This window comes from Agelaius tricolor, unplaced genomic scaffold (assembly GCF_023055355.1).
Source record: "Agelaius tricolor isolate 1412-34295 unplaced genomic scaffold, bAgeTri1.0.p SCAF_1, whole genome shotgun sequence".
NCBI classification, from domain to species: Eukaryota; Metazoa; Chordata; class Aves; order Passeriformes; family Icteridae; genus Agelaius; species Agelaius tricolor.
In genome coordinates, this window is record NW_027269261.1 from 87,618,999 (window position 1) to 87,639,600 (window position 20,602).

The window sequence follows — 20,602 nt, forward strand, 5'->3', positions numbered from 1 at the left end:
GTCTCATCAACTCTCTTTCTACATTTTCCTTTCAATTTTGTATCACAATACAAAATTGTTTGTTGAGTCTTGACACTTAAAAACACAATAATACAGATCTTAAATAGTTTGGGGCATCAATTTTACTTTTTTTTTTAAGTCTACATTTTTGGCATTGTACTTCCATTGAACTAAAATCTACCTATCACGGCACAAAAATACAAAAGCACCAAAACACAAAATAAAACACTAATTTTGGCCCATCATTCTCATAGCTACCATTAGAATATACCACATGGATTTACAAATAAAGAATTGTGGTTTTTTCAATTGTACCATATAGGCTGGTCCACTGACTGAAAGAAGTTTACTACTACTGTTCTTGAATATTCACATAATGTCAGCTTTGATCTGAAAAAAACACTTAGACAACTAGACAAGTTACTGACATAAGCAGTGTCTGAACAGAGTTGTTTTTAATGTAAAAGAGCTCAACAGTTTAAAATATACTAAAAAAAAAAATCTGTATCTTGAAAATGACAGTAATATGAGAGCTCACTGAACTAATTTTTTTTCTGTGACATTACTTCACTAATTTCACAATTTTTTATTTGCACCATATTAAACTGTAGGAATAGGGAGTTCTACAAAACATCTGATAACACTTTAAACTGACTGAGCACAATCACACCAGTTATACCAGTGGACTTAGTCTTAGAAAACGTTGTTAGCTGTTAACCACTAATGGTTGTGAGATCTCTAATTCTATATGACGTCTGATACGTGAAGTCGTGACCATTAATGATTTTAACAAGGCTATAATCATAAACTTCCTTAAAAAATGCCCACAAAAAATCTAGTGATTTCCTAAATCTGTTAATAAAATATTATTTTGACATAGGTCTGTAGATATAACAATTTTATTAAGTGCAAACTCTAATGGATCTGCACTTGACAGTAGTAGAGGGAAAAACAAACATGCATGTGCCTTTTTTCTGCCTTTCCAATAGCAAATGGGTAGCAAAATAAAATAAACGATAAATAAATAAACCAATAAATAAACCCACAAAGTTTACAGCAATACTTGTACCAATACCTCCTGTCATATTTTACTAATTGTTAGCAAAGGCTGTATCCAGGTTGTATTCTGTATTTATTCTCAGGAGCCTAGTAAATTGCTGCGTAGGTTTTATTGTTTCTTTTGTGAGTTTGGTTTGTGCTTCTTTTGGTTTCTTTTCAGTCTGCATTTTTTTTTTAATGCCACTACAACTTTTGTTTTTCTGAGTGAAAAGTTTGCAATTACCAGGATTTAGATATTCAGCGTGCAAGAAGTAGAGTCAGTTCTACTGCTACCTAAAGCAACCAAACCCAACTAATCATTAGAAAATATAAATAAACACAATGAAAAGCAAACAAAAAACCCAGACAAAAAACTCCAACCAGTACATTTTTCTTGTATTTGTCATTCACACCAGTATTCTGGGGAAAAAAAAATTAAAGCCTCAAAAAGACCTATGTATAAATAACAAAATTCTGACTTGATCATGAGTTTCACGAACAACAGCTTGAAATTGCTAAGCCTACAAGGAGTATATTTTCTCTTCCCACTTACGCTCCCTTATCTCTCACACAGACCATAGCACACACAACCCAAACAGAAAGTCAAATTCCTATAATGTAGAGCTTATCTTTAAAGAAAAAGATTTATGGTTTTTGTTGGTTATTATCTAAGTCTAAAAAAAAAACCAAAAGAAGATTTGAGGGGTAGCTAAATCCCTAAAATGGCTTTGAAGTGCTGAGTATGACCTAAGCACTGAAAAAAAATCTCTGCTTTAGCCCTTTAAAAGTTGATTATGACATTTAATTTTCCAAATCATGTTACAGAGAATAATATTTTAACTTTTGTTTTATTCTCAATTTTCTTTTAAAAGCCACATTTTAAACACGAAGAATACCCACTACTGACAAGCATGCAGTGAACAAAAAGAAGTCATCTTTAGAATCTGCAATTGTCATAGAATTCTGGTGAGGCTTCCAGAAAAATAATTATCTGCAAGCAGAGTGAACTCCACACATTCTTGACTTCTCACATGCAGGGTGGGAGGATTCTCCTTTCATGTAAAGAGTTCTTCTGCTAAATAAGCTATTTTGCATGAAGGCTTCATCATTATTAAAGTCAGGAATGAATGAGAAAAAAACAACCAACCAACTGAATGAAAACACACACCACAACAACACAATGCTGGAAAAGCTTTTTCTTTGTCTAGGTGAAGATTGATCAAATGAGCAGCACTGAAATATGTTCCACTTTCTTTTACTGAATCAATGTTGCCATTTGCTTTACAGAAGAGCTGACTTGACAGCATCGAAGATAACTTCAGTATCCTACAGCCATCCAACCATTCACTGCTTAACTCATTTTTCCCCAAAATGCACCTTCTCAGTACTTTAATACAATTGACATTTTTAAATACAAATATGCAGAATAAGATTTTAAATCCCAAGGACGCTATTAATAAAAAAAAAAACAACAAAAAAACCAACAAACCAAAACAACAAAAAAACTTCCAAAAAACCCAAAACCCCCAAAACCAAAAAGACACCAGCTTCTTTGTTACAGCCATGCTGTATTGGAAGGTAAAAACCCAGGCAGGCACAAATCTAATTTACAGTCAGTTTAAGGAGACTTCTTCACTTACAAGGTATCCACAGTCACTCAAGAAATTCAAAGAGGATGATTGTGCAAGTTTTCCTCTGTTGCCACCAGGATGATGCATATGCAGTGTACATTAAATTGACTGCATCTTTTAAGAAGTCAGCAAAATTTCACACATTTTGCAGCAGAGATACCAGTTTTCTCACAAGTTTTGGCTTCCAAAACCAGTTTTTCATCTCAAAACCGAAATGGGAGAGCCTGAAAAACTCTGTTTTAGAAAGTTTCATGACTTCTTTCCAGCCTCCAAAATGAAAGAATTCCAAAGAACCAAATAACTCAAATATGTAGAATAATTAAAAATTATCTAATAAGATAGCATTCTCAAACTAAGTTTCAAGTAAGAGGGATTTCCATTGAGGTGAAGCACATATTTCTACTAAAGATCCTTTCAGTTCAAATGCTGACTTTCTGTAAAGCTGAGTACATGGTCTAAATCTTGGATTAAGAAGCAGGCACAAATACAGAGAAGAATATAGGCATGGAACCTGGAAACGGAAGGAGGGGATCAAGAAAGCACAGGAAGGCACAGCTGGAGCTGAATATGGCAAGGAATGTGAAGAATATGAACAGCTTCTGCAGGTGTGTTAGTCAGAAAAAGAAGGCAAAAAAACTGTACTCCCCCAATAAATCAAGAATCACACAATCGTTTAGGTTGGAAAGGTTCTCTAAGATCATGGAATCTAATCCTTAACTTGTTGTAAACCAGATCATGGCACTAAGTACCGTACCCAGTCATTTCCTGAACTCCTCCAGGGTGACTTCACCATCTCCCTGGGTAGTCCATTCCAATGTTTAACCACCCTTTCCCTGAAAAAATTCCTCCTGAGGACATGGAGGAGGCTGAGCTACTTGATGACTTGGTTTTTCTTTCTGTTTTCCCTGGCAAGTGCTCTTCCCTCATCTTTCAAGTCCCTGAGCCTCAAAGTAGTACTTTGACCTCTGCAAGATGTTGATACAGTCCCCCCAAACTTTCTTGCTTCTAATTTGGAAAGATGTGGGTTTGATGGATGGACCAGTCAATGGAGAAGAACTTGGGTGGATAGCTGCATCCAAAGATGGTGGTTACCAGCTCACTGTCCAAATAGAGATGAATCACAAGAGGTGCCCCTCGTGGGTCATATCAGGACTGAAACTGCTCAATACTTTTATTACAGACACGTGATTGAGTGCAGCCTCAGCAGGTGTGCAGCTGAGTTTTGTAGTTGATATGCTTGACAGAAAGGGTGTCATCCAGAAGGATGTTGTCAGGGTTGACAAATAGGCCCATGGAAACTTCATGAAATTCAATCAGGCCAAGTACAAGGTCCTGCAACTAGGTCACAGGGCACTTGCTGATATCAGTGCATGCTAAAGAATGAATGGATTGAGAACAGCCCTGTGAAGAGAGATCCAGGAATAGCAGTGAATAAGATGCCTGGATGCCTGTAAGTACACATTGCCTGGATGTGAGCAGTCAATGTGTACTTACAGGCCAGAAGGTCACCCATATCCTCAGCTGCATCAAAAGCAGTGTGACCAGCAGGGTGAGGCTGGGCATTATCCCCTTCTACTCTGCTCTTGTAATACCTCAACCAAAATGCAGCATCCAGGTCTGGATGCCCCAGCTTACGAACGTCACAGGTCTCTTAGAGTAGGTCCAGGGGCAGGCCATGAAACACCTTTCCTGTTAAAAAAGGCTGAGTTTGATTGTTCACCATAGAGAAGGTTCCAGGGAGATCCCACTGGGGCCTTTCAGTGCCTAAAATTATAAGAATGATGGAGAGAAACTCTTCAATAAGATCTCAAGTATTAGGGAGACTGACAAGGTTTTAAAGTATTTTGTAGACTTAGATTAGGCATAAAAACATCTTTTACAAGATTATGGTGAAACACTAGAACAGGTTGCTCAGGGAAGTTGTGGCTATCCCATCGCTGGAGGCATTCAAGGTCAGGTTTGACTGGGCTTTGAGCAATCTGATCTAGAAAAAGATGTCCCTGTTCATTGCAGGCAGCTGGAACTAGATGGTCTTTAAGGTTCCTTCCAAACCAAACTATTCTATGATTAAAATGCTCAACTTATAGACAGCTAAGGTAGTCCTTCAAGTTGCAAAGTCAAAGAAGGCAAACAGACACTTCTGCTTTGAGATTATTTCTCTAATGTTAACACAGGCCTCTAATGCTAATTGGCTTTTGAAATATTTAATGATTATAATCTTTTATGAATAGCTCTGTATCCAGCTATCACAAATTTAGGGAGCTAGTCATGCAAGGGTCACCCAAGCTGCTGGGTAGTACATGGACCAGGCAAGGATCTCACAGTCAACAGTTCTCTGGAGACTTCTAATAAAAACTTTGATTAAAAAAGGCAATTTCGAAAACTAAAGCTGTAGCAGGACAAGTAACTGTTTTATGCATGCCATGATTTATGACTGTGAAACCCTCTAATCCAGTACTGCCATCCTCAGTAACAGACCACGAGCTTTATAAGGGGCTTGCAAGGTCTCAGGACTGATTCTTGCTACAGTCAGGTTCACCCTGCATGAAATTCTTAAACTTGCCTGCAGCTTTGCCTTACTTAATTTAGCTGCAATAGCAATTTCTCTAATTGAGTGGCTAAGGCTAATTTGGTTTCCTTTTTTTTTTTTTGCCTCCCTCTTTTTCTGATGGTACAACCAGAGTTTTAAATTAATAGGTCTAGCAAACAGTCTATGCAGAATGAAGAATTTTTCAACTGGCACAATGACATGGTTCAGAGAAATACAGGCCTGCTTTGAGTCTTTGTGAAGCAGAGATAATACACGTACAGGAACAATAAGAGATGAGACAAACACTTGGCTTTAGAGAGCCCAAAGTTATGAACAACTCACTCATACTCAGTTACAGAAATGCAGAGAAAACTGGGTTCAGGAGTAAAAAAAAAACCAAAAGAGTAGTAGCTAACATGCATGGGACACCATATTAAGTAAGTATGGATGAGACATGGAATTGCAGACCATGGAAGAAAGAGAAAACACATAAAATCATTTTAAATATGAGTAACCTCAAGTTCATCTTAAACTGATGAATAAGAAAACATCAACTAGTGGACCCAGATGAGCACAGGAAGAATAAAAATTATACTAGGAAAAAGAGCAGAAACCAATAATTGTTTGTGGGACTATAACTACTCTCTTGTTCTTTTTTCCTTTTCTGTAAAAATTTCATCTGGACTAATAATGAGCAGATACTCAAGACTGATTGCTCTAACAATTTTGGATTTCCATAGATATACACAGAAAGAATGCTGACTTTCCCCATAAATAAGAGTTAAAACTGCTGCTTTAACCTTCTTGTGACTTCAGGTTTACAATCCACTGACACTACACAGATGTGCCTTGTGCTGTTAAGCAACTGTAAGAAAGACGCAGATCTAATACAGTCAAAGAGATTTTGTGACCTTCCAAGCCTCCATAGCCCTTTTCAAGTCAATCCTATAAGCCAGCTTCAAAGAACCTTAAAGCAAGATTTCTCTCAAGTATTCCATGCATAAATAATTCTATAAATGTTTTAGGAAATCTCCCACTATATACAAGATAAAAGATTTTAAAGTGTTAAAGGGTACAAATACAAAATAGAGAGTTAACAAGTACTCTAAATGGTTTTGCAGACTCATTTATAGCAACACATATACCTAATGAATTTAATGAGATTACTTGGGTGAATAAACAGTAGGTAGATATTCAATAGACAAAGTAGTCCAATAGATAGAGCAAAAACATGGAGGTGAGGATCATGTGATAGATTTGAACAAATCTCAAATGTTTCAGTTAAAAATTCAGTGTCTACATTACGTATACTACAAGCAATCTAGTCCTTTTCTTCACAATCAACAAATTAGTGACTTTCCAGCTATCTTCTTCATTACTAAGCAAGATCAGCACCTTAGTAAAACTTTAGACATGCCTGTTTAGATGAGTATATTTTGTTGCAAACATCCATCTATCTGCCTCATTAACCAAAATGCAAAAGGAAACTTGAAAAGTTATGCAAATGAAACCTTCAATATGTGGGAAGGATATGAAAAACAAAGTAATTCAAAGTGCAATTATTAATGGTTTAGTTATACAAGAGAAGATGAAAAGCAAGGTATGTGATCGTATTTATGTGCTAACTATCCATCTAACACAGCAAATTATACAACCTTTAATTAATCAGGATAACAGCTGCTGGCTACAGTAACATAGCAAATCCAACTTCCTATTTTCTATCCTAATAACCCACAGGGGTTTATTCCAGAAATACTGATTCAACCCGGCATCACACTACACCTTCTGCCAGTTTAAAAGAATGAAAGTCTGGAAACAAGGATTCCAGATGAGATAGAGATTTTTCAATTTTTTTATTTTTGCAACAAAAGACATAAAATCCCTAAGTCATCTTTGCCATTGGAGGCAGATTCATAATAAATACAAAGTACTTATCAACAGTAGCTCTTAGTAAGCTGCAGAGACTTTATTTCTATAAAGGTAGAAATATAGTTTTTATATTAAAAAATTATACTACTTTAAGTCAAGGAAAATAGATAACAAAAAAAAAAAAGCACTGTAAAGGCTACAACAAACCAGAATGGTATGGCTGGAAATGTATTTTTATTATCAGAGAGTTGAAAAGTCCCTTACAATTTCCCCTACTTTGTGCCAGCCAAAGGAAAAAAATAACTTGCTTTACAAATAAGGCCACAAATGAATCAAGTCATAGTCAGATTCATTAAAATCTAGGTAAGTGACAGCTGCATTTAATCTGGGACCATCTGAAGGTAAGTTAGCACTACCGAGAATATCCAGTAACAAATTATGATTTAACTTTTCAACCAAATAGATAAATGCATCAAAAATCTCCTGTGAGTACTTAGGCAATATGCCCAAAATGCTGGCAGTATTTTGAGTTCCACATTGGTAAAAGGGAAAAGGCTAAGGCCAGAGCTGAAAGTTCAGGCAAAATGGAATTTGAACAGAAAACAGGTTTCTTCTTTACCTACGGGCATGCTGTTATTGGGCACATCAGTTGCAGTTTGCAATAAATACAAAGTGAGTAGGGAAGGACACAGGCTGCTTAAAATTCTATGACAGCAAATCTGCAAGGCTATGAACAAAAAGTTATTCCACCAAATCCCATTTGGCTGTAGAATTGAACAAACAAAGCGCCAACTCTGTTAAGTCACATTGCATGGCTTGTTTCAGAAAAGCACTTGGAGAAGAGACAAATTCCTTAAATTCCTTATATAGATGAATTTTAAAAAAATCCATTAAAATTTTAGAATTATGGAAGTTTTGATCTTGTTTGCTTATCAAACTATTTCAGCTCAAGAGAAAATATTTTAACTTAAAAAATTAAAGTCCAGATAGAAGGACTAGAGTGTTTTGAATAGGAGAGGCAAAGCTAGTATCTTCCTATTCAGTAAGAGTGGGGTTTGCTTATTTTGGGGTTTTTTTTGCTTGTTTGGGGTTCTTTTTTTAAGCTACCTACAACACTGATATATGGGATTTTTAGATCACACTGCACATTTCAGCTATGACAGAATTAAATTTCTTCATAGAAGACAATGGAGTTTTAAAATTGTGATGAAAACAGTTTTTATAACACAGGGAGGTTTCAGAAATTGCTGAGCAGAGCTTACACAGTGTCAAGGCTTTTCTGTCCTGTCAATGGCTAGGCTGGAAGTGGACAAGATGTTGGGAGGGAACACAGCTGGGAGAGTTGACCCCAGCTGACCAAAGGATTATTCTATACCATTTGGTGTCATACTCAGTAATCAAACGGGCAAGGTTGGAGTCTGGCTAGGGCTACCATTGCTCAGGGATGTTTGGAGAGATGGCATTTGCCTTCTCCAGTAACCACTGACATGATGGAGCTCTGCTTTTGTGGAGATGTCTGAACACCTGCCTGCTAATAAGAAGCAGTGAATGAAATCCTTACTTTGTTTTGCTTGCACATGCAGCTTTTTGACTATTAAACTGTCTTTATCTCAACCCACACATTTTTTCACTTTTATCCTTCCAATTCCCTCCCGCATTCCACTGTGGGGCTGGTGAGGCAGTGGCTGCGTGGTGCTCAGCTGCCCCCTGGGGCTAAATCACAATAACCTTAATACTCATTCAGATGAGGCAATGACTGCACTTGGATAATTGTGACATTTCAAAAAACTCTTGAAGTGTTTTTCACAAGTTAATATTAGTCATACAAACATCAATGAAGACAGACTAGAAAGAACATGAAACGGGATATTAATATAAGCACAGTTGGGATGATGATCTCTCAGGATGCAGCAGCGGCATGAAACCATTGTAGTAAGTTCTTTGGGCTGCACAGAAAGAGAAGCAATCCTGTTACTACACTGACTTTCCACTTCTGTTTTCCATGCTGGAAGGTGCTGTTCTGGTTTGGGACTGGCACCCCATAGTAGCAGAGGACCGACGCCTTAATACTTCTCTCTAGTAAGCCCACTTTTACCAAAACATTTTCCTTTTGGGTTTGTGATCTCAAATAGTAGCAGAAATAAGAATTTTTTAGAGGGAGGCTACAAGTCCACTAAATCATTACTAGGTCTGAACCACCAATAGGGTGTTTGCTACTGATTTATGTACCAAGGACAAAAATCACAGTAGCTTTTACACGGATCAGTAAGTCACCAGAAGGCACAAAATAATCCCTTCCAGAATCAGAGGCAGCCAAAAAGACAGTCCTAAGAGCTTATCTTAAAACATGTAATTAATTTTGCAAGGGCTACCAGCCACAGGAAGGATGCCATTCCCTCATTAAAGATCGAGCTGGAAAGATTGAGTCTGTGTGAAAGCTGGAAAGTAGAACACAGCTGACATACCTTACAAATTAGCTAACATAATGGTCATAATGTAACATAAAAGTCATTCTTCATTTAGGTACAAAATTCATGGGTTGATAATGAGAACTGCAACATTTAATTTAATTTTTAGAGAATTCAAGTAGGGTCTATTTTGTCACAATTTTCAGTACAGTGCATTTTTTTCTAGGAAAGAATTTCCTAGAACCTCTTATTGGGAAATTTCTGCCCTTGGACATTTTAAGGAAATAACATTCCAGATTTCTTACTCCTGGTCCTTTGAATATTGCTGAAATTCAACATTTAAGTTAAAGGAATTTCACTTCTTTAACCCATTCATACACTTCAGAACACAAGCAGAATATTTTACTTATCTCTCCTCACAAACACGGTACTTCATTTTCCAGAAGTTTTCTGAATTTACGTAGAATTAAAAATAATTTTCTTTATTTGATATTGTCAAAAATATTTTCATATTTAAATAATTTATATTCTAGATTAGGTAGTAGAGGTCTTACAGAACAGGTTCACAGCCCTGCTAGACCTCTTCTGCCCTGAGATTTTGCTACTACTAATTATGGCAAGGTGTGATACCTGAAATATCAGGGGTTTCTTTAAACTGCATTATGATTTCTTTCCTGTATGTCATCATTACAGTCATTCACATGATATTGCTACAAAAAAGGTGTTACTTTAAAGAAAAGTTGCTAAAGAAAGAAAAAAAAAACCCCAAACATTTTCCTTTGTAAGGACTGCAGTTGACAAAGAAAACCTATACCTACATTCATTCTCAGAAAACAAATACTTCCACTCTAGACAGGTACAAGTACAAATTTCAGCCTTAAGAAAAGGTCCTTTTTCAGTCTCTACTTTCATTATTTAAAGTTTTCGGGTTACTTCATCATGTGCATATACCAACACATATTGATAAAAGGTTCAACAAACATCTCAGTTTGAAAAGAACAGATTACCAAAATAGCAAGTATTTAACTAAAAATAGAAATATATCAGCCTGTTAAAAGGTCTTATGGGAAATTACACTAACAGAAAAAAATTGTCAATATTATATTTACAGCCACAGCAGCTTTTACTACAGCATTAATGTTAGCTAAGTTTTCTGGCCACAGAAAAGCTAAGAAAAAGGCAATTTGTGCCTTTAACGTTTAAAAATATTAAACTCATAGAATTTACACTGCTTCTTTCTCCTAAAACCACAGCAGAAAAGAAAATATTTACAGGTTTAGGAGTGACAAACTGAATCTTTCCCAAAACCCACACAAGAGAATATAGAACAAACTGCTTAACTCTCAATTTCATCGTTAGATACTCATTAGAATCTTTTGGAGCTTTTCTGAGCTGGATGTAATAATCCACTGATGTTCCCAAGTCATTCGCAGTTTCACATCACTGGAACAATCGAAATTGTTCCAATGATTGAATCTGCTAATGGAAGGGTTCCCTGCCCATGGTGGTGTTGGGGTTTTGAGATAGATGATTTTTACAATTTCTTCCAATCTTCTATGAGTCTATGAAAATTAAATATTGTCTAATAGATAAAACAGCACCCATGACTAAACCACAGAGATTAACTGGCAATGTTAGATTGAAGATTCAGGAGACTACTCATCTCACACTGAATAGCAGGAATCATTATGCATACAAGTTGCATAAAGTTGGTATTTTCTTGCCAATTTAGCTTCCTACTAAGAACTTGAAATATTTGCCTCAGATTATTCATTGGATTATTCATCCATTCCCAGAAAGTAACTACTCTCATCATTGTATCAGAGTTTGTTGAGAGAACAACTACAAAGCCATAAACCAGACTCATGGACAACAAGTAGCAAGTAGTTCAAGCACTGAACAAATGACAAGCAAAATTTTACTCTTAAAATTGAGTGCAGAAAAGGTATTCTGGTACTTGATAGAGGGAAACAAGCAAAACCTAAAACACATTCACTTGAGTCCAGAAGTCCATTATCTTCACTGAGGTCCATGTTAACTGGAAAAAGTCACAGTGTTGGGAAAATTACCTTGGCAAACTCACAGAATCATACTAAGTTGGTAGAGGAAATTTTTCAATTTTTTTTGTTTATTTTATATAGCCAAAAGTATCAAACCTTAAAAAAAAAAAGAAAACCAAAACACAACAACAAAAATCAAACCAACAAAAAAACAAAACAAACACAAAACAAACACCAACCAAAACAAAACAATCCCCTACCATGTAACAGATACTCAAGAAGAACAAGACCTGCAAGAGGTGAAAAAAACAGAAAATTTCTTCAAAGGCTATACACCACAGAAGTGCATCACTGCTTTCTGCTGTTGATGTCAAAAGGGATTTAAAAAGAAGCTTTGGGAAGGTGCATAAGGGAGGATGAGGTGAATGACAGTATAAATGTTAATGCTGGGTGTGAGCAGAAAGCTTTGAGAAATCAAAGAACAAAAGAAAAAAGGAAATATGGCCTGTGGGCAAGTAGAACAGAAGGACTTTCTTCCGGCTTTCTTGTCTGGCAAGAAACAACTGCTTCTGTAGAACAGAAGTCAAGGAAAGGTATGAAAAAACACCAAGTCCAGTACATCTGGCATGTTGTTTAAGCAGTGTTCACCAGCTGTACACTACAAAATATGGTTAGAAACAACAAAAACAACCACATACACCCACACATACAAAAAAAATGCAAAAAACCCAAAAAAAACCCAAAAAACCCCCAAAGAAAACAAAACAAATAAAAACCCCACTAAACCGAAAAAACAACCCCAAAACACAAAATAAATCAACCAAGAAAACCCCTTAAAATGAACCAAGCATTGTTAGCCTTAGAGGGCATCTTAAGGTTTAGTAACAGACACTACTGTAGCCAAATATAAGGTAAACTCCATGATGTTTCATTTTATGGTGATGACTAGGAGGACACTGTGAAATGAGTTTTGTACCTTTGCTACTTTTTTTCCACTTGACAGCTGGATTCTCTGAATGGCAGGCCATGGTACTTTAATAGAAGAAAGACCAAATTATAAATGCATAGCAGTTCAGATACTGCTGTAATTTAGAGAGCATTTGTCTCTATTGCCAAATATAAGCAAGTTTTCTGTATGGGAGGAATACTTCTGACTTTCCAAAGAAAACTACTACAATGATACACCAATGCTGATTTTTTAATTCTATATGTAGCCCTCAAAGCACCTCATTAAAAAATGGCTTGTTAACTTCATTCTAGAAAAGTAGGAACAAAACTGATTTTACCAGGGAATTAAGTAAAATTGCACAAGTCCAAGTACTTTATTTTCTCTTTCTGCAGTCCCTACAAAGCCTAAACCTATTTCCTGTGATTCCACTGCAGTTATAAAAAAAAAACAAAACCACACATACTACAGAAAGAGGAACTATCCCTCAATTCTCCAATTCCATTGCTAAAAAGTTATGTTTATATATTAAACAGTGATTGTAATGGTCAAGAAATCATTTAATAGTTTAAGCTGACTGATGCTATAAACTGAACTTACTACTTCTGAAGTTCATAGTTCTTTTTACTGATATAATCAGATGTTTGAATCTTCCACAGGTAATTTTATTTCTAGAAAATAAGAACAGTTTAAGTTTCCACCAGTACCAGAACTTAGAGATCAGATGTGATCACTGAGAAAAATGAAAATATTATTAGTTACAAATCTCAGAAACACACATATAAATCTGGTGAAAGAATCATCCAGTAAAGAAACCTACATTTCAGCCTAAGAGTTCAGTAACTGCCCAACTACATCAGTGTTGTTAAACTCTCAGGTCTACTGCCACAAAGATCTAATTTAGTTAATATTAATATCCACATGGCATATGGTTGACACCAGACTAAATCATGTAAATATCAGCAATATTCAAAGGCTTACAGTGCTATAACGTGTATTCTCTAGCTTCATTCTTATTTCTACATTTTAAAAACACAAAGGATCCAGTTATGTCATTGCTGCAGAGGAGCTGAGGTAATAAATGAAGAATATACTAAGTAAAAGGCTCAGATCAGAATCTTAGTCCAGGAATGAGGATGTAAGGTTCTCTCTCTACTAGGGATACCAAGTATGGGTATAACTTCAGAGGCCATTCGATCACCATTGAAGTGGTTCACTTGCCTTGTTTCCTGCTTTAGTGCCCAACTGAGTTTTTCAAACTCTGCATCCTGAACCCACAATATCCCAAATTCTCAGCTGGCAGCAGCATTCAGTAGCACTTCAATGCTCCCCTTGCTTCCAACTGAACAGCAATTCACTTACTCAAGAGAAGAATGAAAGAGCTGGCCAAGACCAGGGATAGGCATATAGTTTAGGAAACCAAACTAGCAAGGGATGGGTAGCTGGCGGAATGATTATAAAAACTTCTTCTGACTGGTTATATCCAGTCTGTATTCCCCTGCCCTAGAGGAACTGAACACCTGTCTTAAAATCACATATGACACAGAAGCCAGAAGCTGTCACTGTTAAGAACTGTCTAGGGAACAGTTATGGAAGCTCTTAAACTATGGGGCAAATCAGCTGGCCGTTGCAGCAGCAATCACTCCAAGCCTTCACAAAAAAACACCTGACCCTTCACTGCTATAATTCCTTCTAGAACCATCAGTACCCACTGCCTGTCTCTAGATTGAAATGCTGTCACTTGAGTGACATTCACCATTTTTTTCCAGAGCTGGATGTCACATTTTGACATCAATTTAAAGTTCATTGACAATGCTAGGTTTGCAGCCCTAAATCTGAAAGGGGGCAGTGTTGTTTAACCAGAAAGTGGTGCTGTCTGTCACTGTTAATTACAGCTCTTCCTGCTGGGGTTTTTACAAGAAAGTAGGCCAGCAGGAAGTGTCATTATATTAAAGCCTGTAGCTCCATGCATGTGTTCCTAAGTTGACAGTCAAGAGATGTCCTTTAGCCTTTTTCACTGTGCTCTTCAATACAAAAAACAAACTGCTCAGATTGCATAAAAGGATGAAATATGCTATTGCATGCATCTCATAGGAGAGAATAATAGAGGTCCGTAAAAAGCAGCTTCCTATCGAGGCAACAAAACCAGTTCCTGGTGTGTTCAGGATTTCTGATGTTCCTTTTCAATTTACCTAGTAAATAGGCTATGGCAATGAAACTTAGGTCTTCTCAGAGTCCCCATATTAGTTAAAAAATAAGAGGCTGATTAGCTGACTTACCAGGTGCTAAGGCTTTGAAGGACAAAGGAAGGGGGGAATAGCTACCAAGGAGAGACATACTGTGAGCTACGCACCCAAAGAGAAGAAGCTCAAAACAAAGAAGTTTCAGCTACTCATGACATCTCCTTTGCCCCTGTCTTTCACACCTATGTAATCTCCTCAATATGCATATTGAATTCAAGATACTTTAAAAAACACATTTCAAAACATTAATGAAATATGAAAGAAAGATATATCTCAATAGGGAGTAGATTTTGTCACTGTCAAGAAAGGAAGGTAAAGTTTCAACAGTCCTAGAAAAACCTGATCAAAGCTCACCAAGCACCTGTGGTCTCTGGGGTACTGTGACATTAGAGAAAGTGGTGACCAATGTAATGGATTTAAACACTTGCAAATTCTCTCCTGGTAAAGAGCTACCATCAAACCATACTATTTTCTACATTCAGTTCCACATCAACTGCATCATAAAAACATTTCAGGCACTTAACTGACTGTGGGCAAATTTTTCAGAATAAACACTCTCAGTCAAGGATTAGATCTATGAAACCATAGAAAAAAATCACTTGGAGTTTGAGAAGTAATCTGAAAATTAGCCTTTTACAACTTTAAGTATTAGAAGCCCTGCATTTTCCATGAATAAATAAAAAAAAAGCCCCAAAAAATCCAAACACACACAGAACCCCAAAACAACCAATGCAACACCACACACTCAGTTCAAAAACAATCCTGAATTACACCCAAAATACCCTTATTATCCAACAAGCAGGTGACTTAATATCACTGTACCTGTTAACTTTCCCCAATAAAGGCTACAAGTCTCATAAAATCATTTCTTTAATACTTCGAGCTGTACAAAAGGTACCATTCCAGTTTAATAAGAATAATTGTTGGTAGACACAAGAAATGCTTGGCCTTATTTCTAACAAGAACTGAGTCTTTACTGCAGTCTAACACCTTCCACAGAGTATGATTCAAGTGCTTTTTTGTTTAATTTTATATATACATATATTTTTGTTTTCATCTTTTTAATTTTCCACAATGAGAAGATTGGTAATTCATTTTCAAGATCACTTAGGATCCATATCTTCTCTCATTTTTATCACTACACCCTTTAAGTTAGACATTGCCTAAAGATGCTTCCAAAAAAATCATTTAGGAAATAATAAAACCATTTAAATGAATCCATCTCTGAATCCAGCTTTGGAGACCTGAGAAATTTTGTTAAAAATCCCACCAGAAATTGCAGCATCGGTTTGAATTAAATTTAAAATTCAAAACTATGTCCATTACAAAGCAATATTTTTAAAATGCTACAAAATAAGCCCCACAGTTAATGCAATACCAGCCGATTACTCAAATCCCAAACAGAATTAAAACATCACATTTCAACATGAAAAACATTTATTAAGTACAGTGAACACCCAGTAAGAGGAGTTCTTACCTTCATAGATAGCTTTGAAGCCTTGGGCACTGACAGCAAAATCTGTGGTGAAACAGAGGGTGAGGATAGAGCCTGTGCTCACAATAGATGATGGAAGCTGAAATCCAGATAACCTGCAATAAAAAGGCACAAATTACTAACACTTTTTATTATAAAGCCCATCAGTAGATGTGACGAGCATTATGAAAAACGTAATGGTTTTACATCTGAATTGCAAACACATCACGGGCTTTACCCTGATGCATCTCTAAACACTCAGTGCAAAATTTCAAATGTGTCCTTGACTTTAAAACACTCCTATGCTAACACATCTATGTGCTCTCCAGAAAACAATGAAAGAAAGACCTACTGAAGACTTTTTTTTTTTTTTTTGTGTTAGGACATATTTTAAGATGAAGATAGGTACATTTAGGACACCTAGAAGTAGATACTCAGGTCTTGACTCACTCAGAGATATTTCCTATGATTTCACATAGCTTAGGCTATCTTGTCTGTCCTCCAGGTGCTGCTTCAGAAAACCATGGATGTCATACCCTCAGTATGATATACCTTAACTGACTAGAAAACAAACAAACCACCACATTTCCATTTGAGAGCTTCAGAAAAAATTACCTTACATTTCTCCTCTTACTAGTAGTCTTACCTTTACATACAAAATGGAATTTTGGTTAAGCTATAATTACATTGCAATATTGCTTATAAGACAATTTCCCAAAATCTGGGTATTTTTGAGGGTAAAATTGATTGAAGAAAAATGTTTAGATCCTTTATTGAAACATCACTAAACACAATTTTTTAGACCTGGCTGATACTAGGGAGATGGTTTTTTAATGATTATTTTTTCATAAGTAAGATATAAGAGAGCATTACTGTCCCACAAAAACAAAACTATACTGGTGGCTTAGCTGATCACTAGTTAATTTCTGTATCATGCAATAAGGGTATGTGATTATGTATAGGATAACCCTGCCAGAAAACCGGCTCTTGTTCAAATTTCACCTTGAAAGAGCTTCTTAGATGTTGAAAAAGATAATTAAAAACCCAAATAAACAAAAACAAACAAAAAAAACCAAAAAAAAACCACAAAAGAAACCTGTCTTTTTTAAAGATCTAGGTGGTTAAGACAATCCATGTCTTGAAAAAAGAAAAAACAAAAACAAACAAAAAAGAAAACAAAAAAAAAACTTGTCCTTGAAATTTATGGTACAATTAAGTTATAGTTCATTAATTGGCATCCAGAACTACAGAAGAGAAATAACAAACAACTGTAAGCTATATACTAATAGAGCAGTATCACCAAACTAGATGTTTGCAAAATTAGGTTTATTAAAGACCTCTCTCATATATAAAAAATGCATAGGAAGAACTCCATGCTTCAGTTGTTCCAGTCAGCTGGTTCCCCATCTCTTGCCAATTTTGAGATTTGGAAAACAAATAGAAGACTCAGAGATCAGAGCAAGAACTTTAAATACAGATAAAGGCATATAGTCAAGGTAACATAAGTCAGCAAAAAGCTTTCTGCAATTTCTTCCTTTCATTTTAAACAACATTTTCTCCCATATGGTAATTAGCTGTTTGCTCTAATCTTTTTACCTTCTGTGTACTTGTCAACCTATTATTCCTATTCTTTTCCACCTCATTTACTCCAATTCCAGAAATAACCAGGTTGATTTTCCCCTCAGTCTTCAAACTGCAGAACTACCATAAGGCTTGCCACATCTTATGTTCATGCTTTTGTATGTTCTCTCACCTTCACTAGACATTGCAGTTTTTAGAGAAATGTGCCTCTTGTTCTATTTAATAAATTAGAGTGGTTATCTCTTCTGCCCTACATCTGGAGTGTACTCTCTGACACTTCATATTTAACTTAGGTATGTATTCTGATCTTACATGTCTCGCTCTTCTTTGAGAAGAGATTCAAAGAGTTCTTGTTTTAAGGGATGGGCTTTGGAGGTTTTTTTGGATAGCACTACAAGTATTTCCTGCATCTAACATTTCTTGCTAAATAACAGGAAACTAGCATGCATTGTCAGGGAAGAAAGGAAAATCAGCTTGAGTCAGAAGCAGCTAGCCTCAATATTTCACACTGCATGGGAGAACTAAAAAAAGACCCCACTATAAAAACACAAAAAGAAAAGTTGTATCAGTGTAGAACAACAAAGCTTTTGCTTCCTCATTTCTGTTTTCTCCACTTGGTCTGGATTTGGTTCATATAAATGAATTTATCTCAGCTGTGAGTGGACATCTTGAGTTCTGCTATGATTTCTACACCAACCTGCTTTGATTCTGTTACAAGTGTCACTTCTACAGTATGGATTCTTAGGAGCTGAACATATTTTTTTCTATAGCATCCTCCTTGAAATACCAGAAGATCATTCTTTAGGCTGACATTGCAATTCATATAAAAGGAAGACAAATACATTCTATAGCCTGAGTCAGTGCACATGAAGGTTTTGAAGACTTACAAGTGTGAGAGACTGGAATGTTAATGGTTGATGACTTAAAACATTCTTGCCATTTGTGGAGGCAGCAGGGTGCTCGGCCAGGCTGGGTTTGCACACCGACCCACCCAAGGGGGACAAGGAGTTACATGTGTGCTGGGTTTTGAACCAGGTAAGGGAGAAGGCGGGTAAAAAGCAGACCCTGCAGAGGGAGGGAAGTGCTCTTTACCACTAATGTCCTGCTGTTTTACAACTGGCTCAGTTCTGAAACTGCCCCCATCTACCTGCTCTGAGGAAGGCATGGGAAATTTACATTCAGAGGGGATGTTCATACATAGGTCTAAAGGTTTTTGTCCCTTCAGATGGGGCATAACTGGCCCAACCATGCTGACATGAGAGGCAATGTCTGGAAACCCCTAGCTGTGGAAGCATACCCAGAGTCAGTTCTGGGGCTTTCACCAGAGGACTGTGAAAGACCAGTGGTGGTGCTACAGTGTAAAATGCCCATCCCCAGGGGTGGAACCTGGGCTTCCCACTTAAAGCTGAAGTTAACCCACTCAGCTCATGTTTTTGGGCTTCCCCCTCCTGCAACCAACCAAGATGGCAACCATGACTCTGACCAAGACACAGACAATCAAGTCTCATTGCTTGATCCATGGGCAGTGGTATCTTTCTACTCCTCGCTTCTGTATACATTTTTCTAAAGTGTTTATTTTATGCTTTTACATTGCTATGTTACTAAAGATAATAACAACCAAAAGGGCTACACACCTGCTTTCCTTTGCAATGCAATTGTTCTAAAATAAACCCTACACATATAAACAGTCATTCAGTTTTGCTTAAATCTAACCTCCCCCACGGTTTCTATTAATAAGAAACTGGGTTACCCTTATCTTCTGGGGTTGGTTGTAACTATAAGAAAAGGCAAATATGTGAGGAAACTTCAAGTACATCAACTTGAAGTGTATTTTATCAAGATCTTTAAATTGCACTAATCCAAAAAACATTTACAGAAAAGTCTTTAATAGAAAAATTCATCAGATTACCCAGGTGCTCCTATGTCTTGCCTGCCTGGACACCCCTAGCCAGCTGTAACGCAGGTGAAAGGGCAGGGGCAGCAGTGGTGGCAGCTTCCCCTTCCCAGTGCCCAGCATGAAGAGAGGTGTTAAACAGTGCCAGCACCACTGCGGCCACTGCTGCCCACACAATGGTGGTGGGGCGGCCTGGCCAGCAGCAGAAGCATGATGAGTGATTCCCTGATGCAGAACTTAGACAACATGGACTTCTTGACTCTGCAAGATTTTGCAAAAATCTTTAAATTAGTGGAACTTTTCAACAATGGTACCTACAAGCAGCAGTTTTTCTTCTGGTTGGAGAAGAGGAGGAAGTGAAGACATGTGAAAGAAAACAACATGGCGACACCAAGGTCAGTGGGGAAAAAAGGAGGGGGAGAAGCTGTTTAAAGCATTAGCGCCAAAATTCTTCTGCAAGCTGTTCTAAGGACAATGGTAAAACAAACTGTTCCGATGTAATGCATGAAATCCACAGGGAATGCAGAAATCCACTCACAGCCTGTAGGAAAAGCGCTTATGCCAGAGGAGGCGGATGTCAGAGAAAGCTGTCATCCAGTGGGAGACCTGAATAGGGAGAGGGGGTCCCTGCTTCCAGAGACAGAGCCCTTGCTTCCAAACTAGAGCAGCCTATCCTTAAAAGACTGCACCCTGTGGATGAGTGACCCATGCCAGAACAGTTTTGGGATGACTCCCTCCATGTTTGCCCATGGGAGGGACCTCACAGCATAACAGAAAACCATGGCATAACAGAAAAAAGACTTCTCTTCCTGGGCAAGCAGAAGATCTTGACTGACAAACTGACCAAAACCCCCACAATCCACTCTCCCCATGCTATCAGTGGGAAGGAGGGAGGGGCTGGGGGGAGGGAAGGTGTTTTAAAGGTTTATTTTACTTCTCATTATCCTCCTCTGACACTGTTAATAATAAGTTTACTTTGTACATTTAA

At 37.1% G+C, this 20,602-nt stretch overlaps 1 protein-coding gene across 2 annotated transcripts in view; it reads right to left on the minus strand.

Moving 5' to 3' along the window:
* Positions 1-20,602, minus strand: part of CSMD1 (CUB and Sushi multiple domains 1) — a 1,073,555-nt gene that overhangs the window by 727,160 nt on the left and 325,793 nt on the right. For both annotated transcript variants that reach the window (XM_071442193.1, XM_071442195.1), the window contains exon 3: positions 16,143-16,255. In XM_071442193.1, coding sequence (XP_071298294.1) covers positions 16,143-16,255 — 113 coding nt within the window. The remainder of the gene's footprint in view (positions 1-16,142; positions 16,256-20,602) is intronic.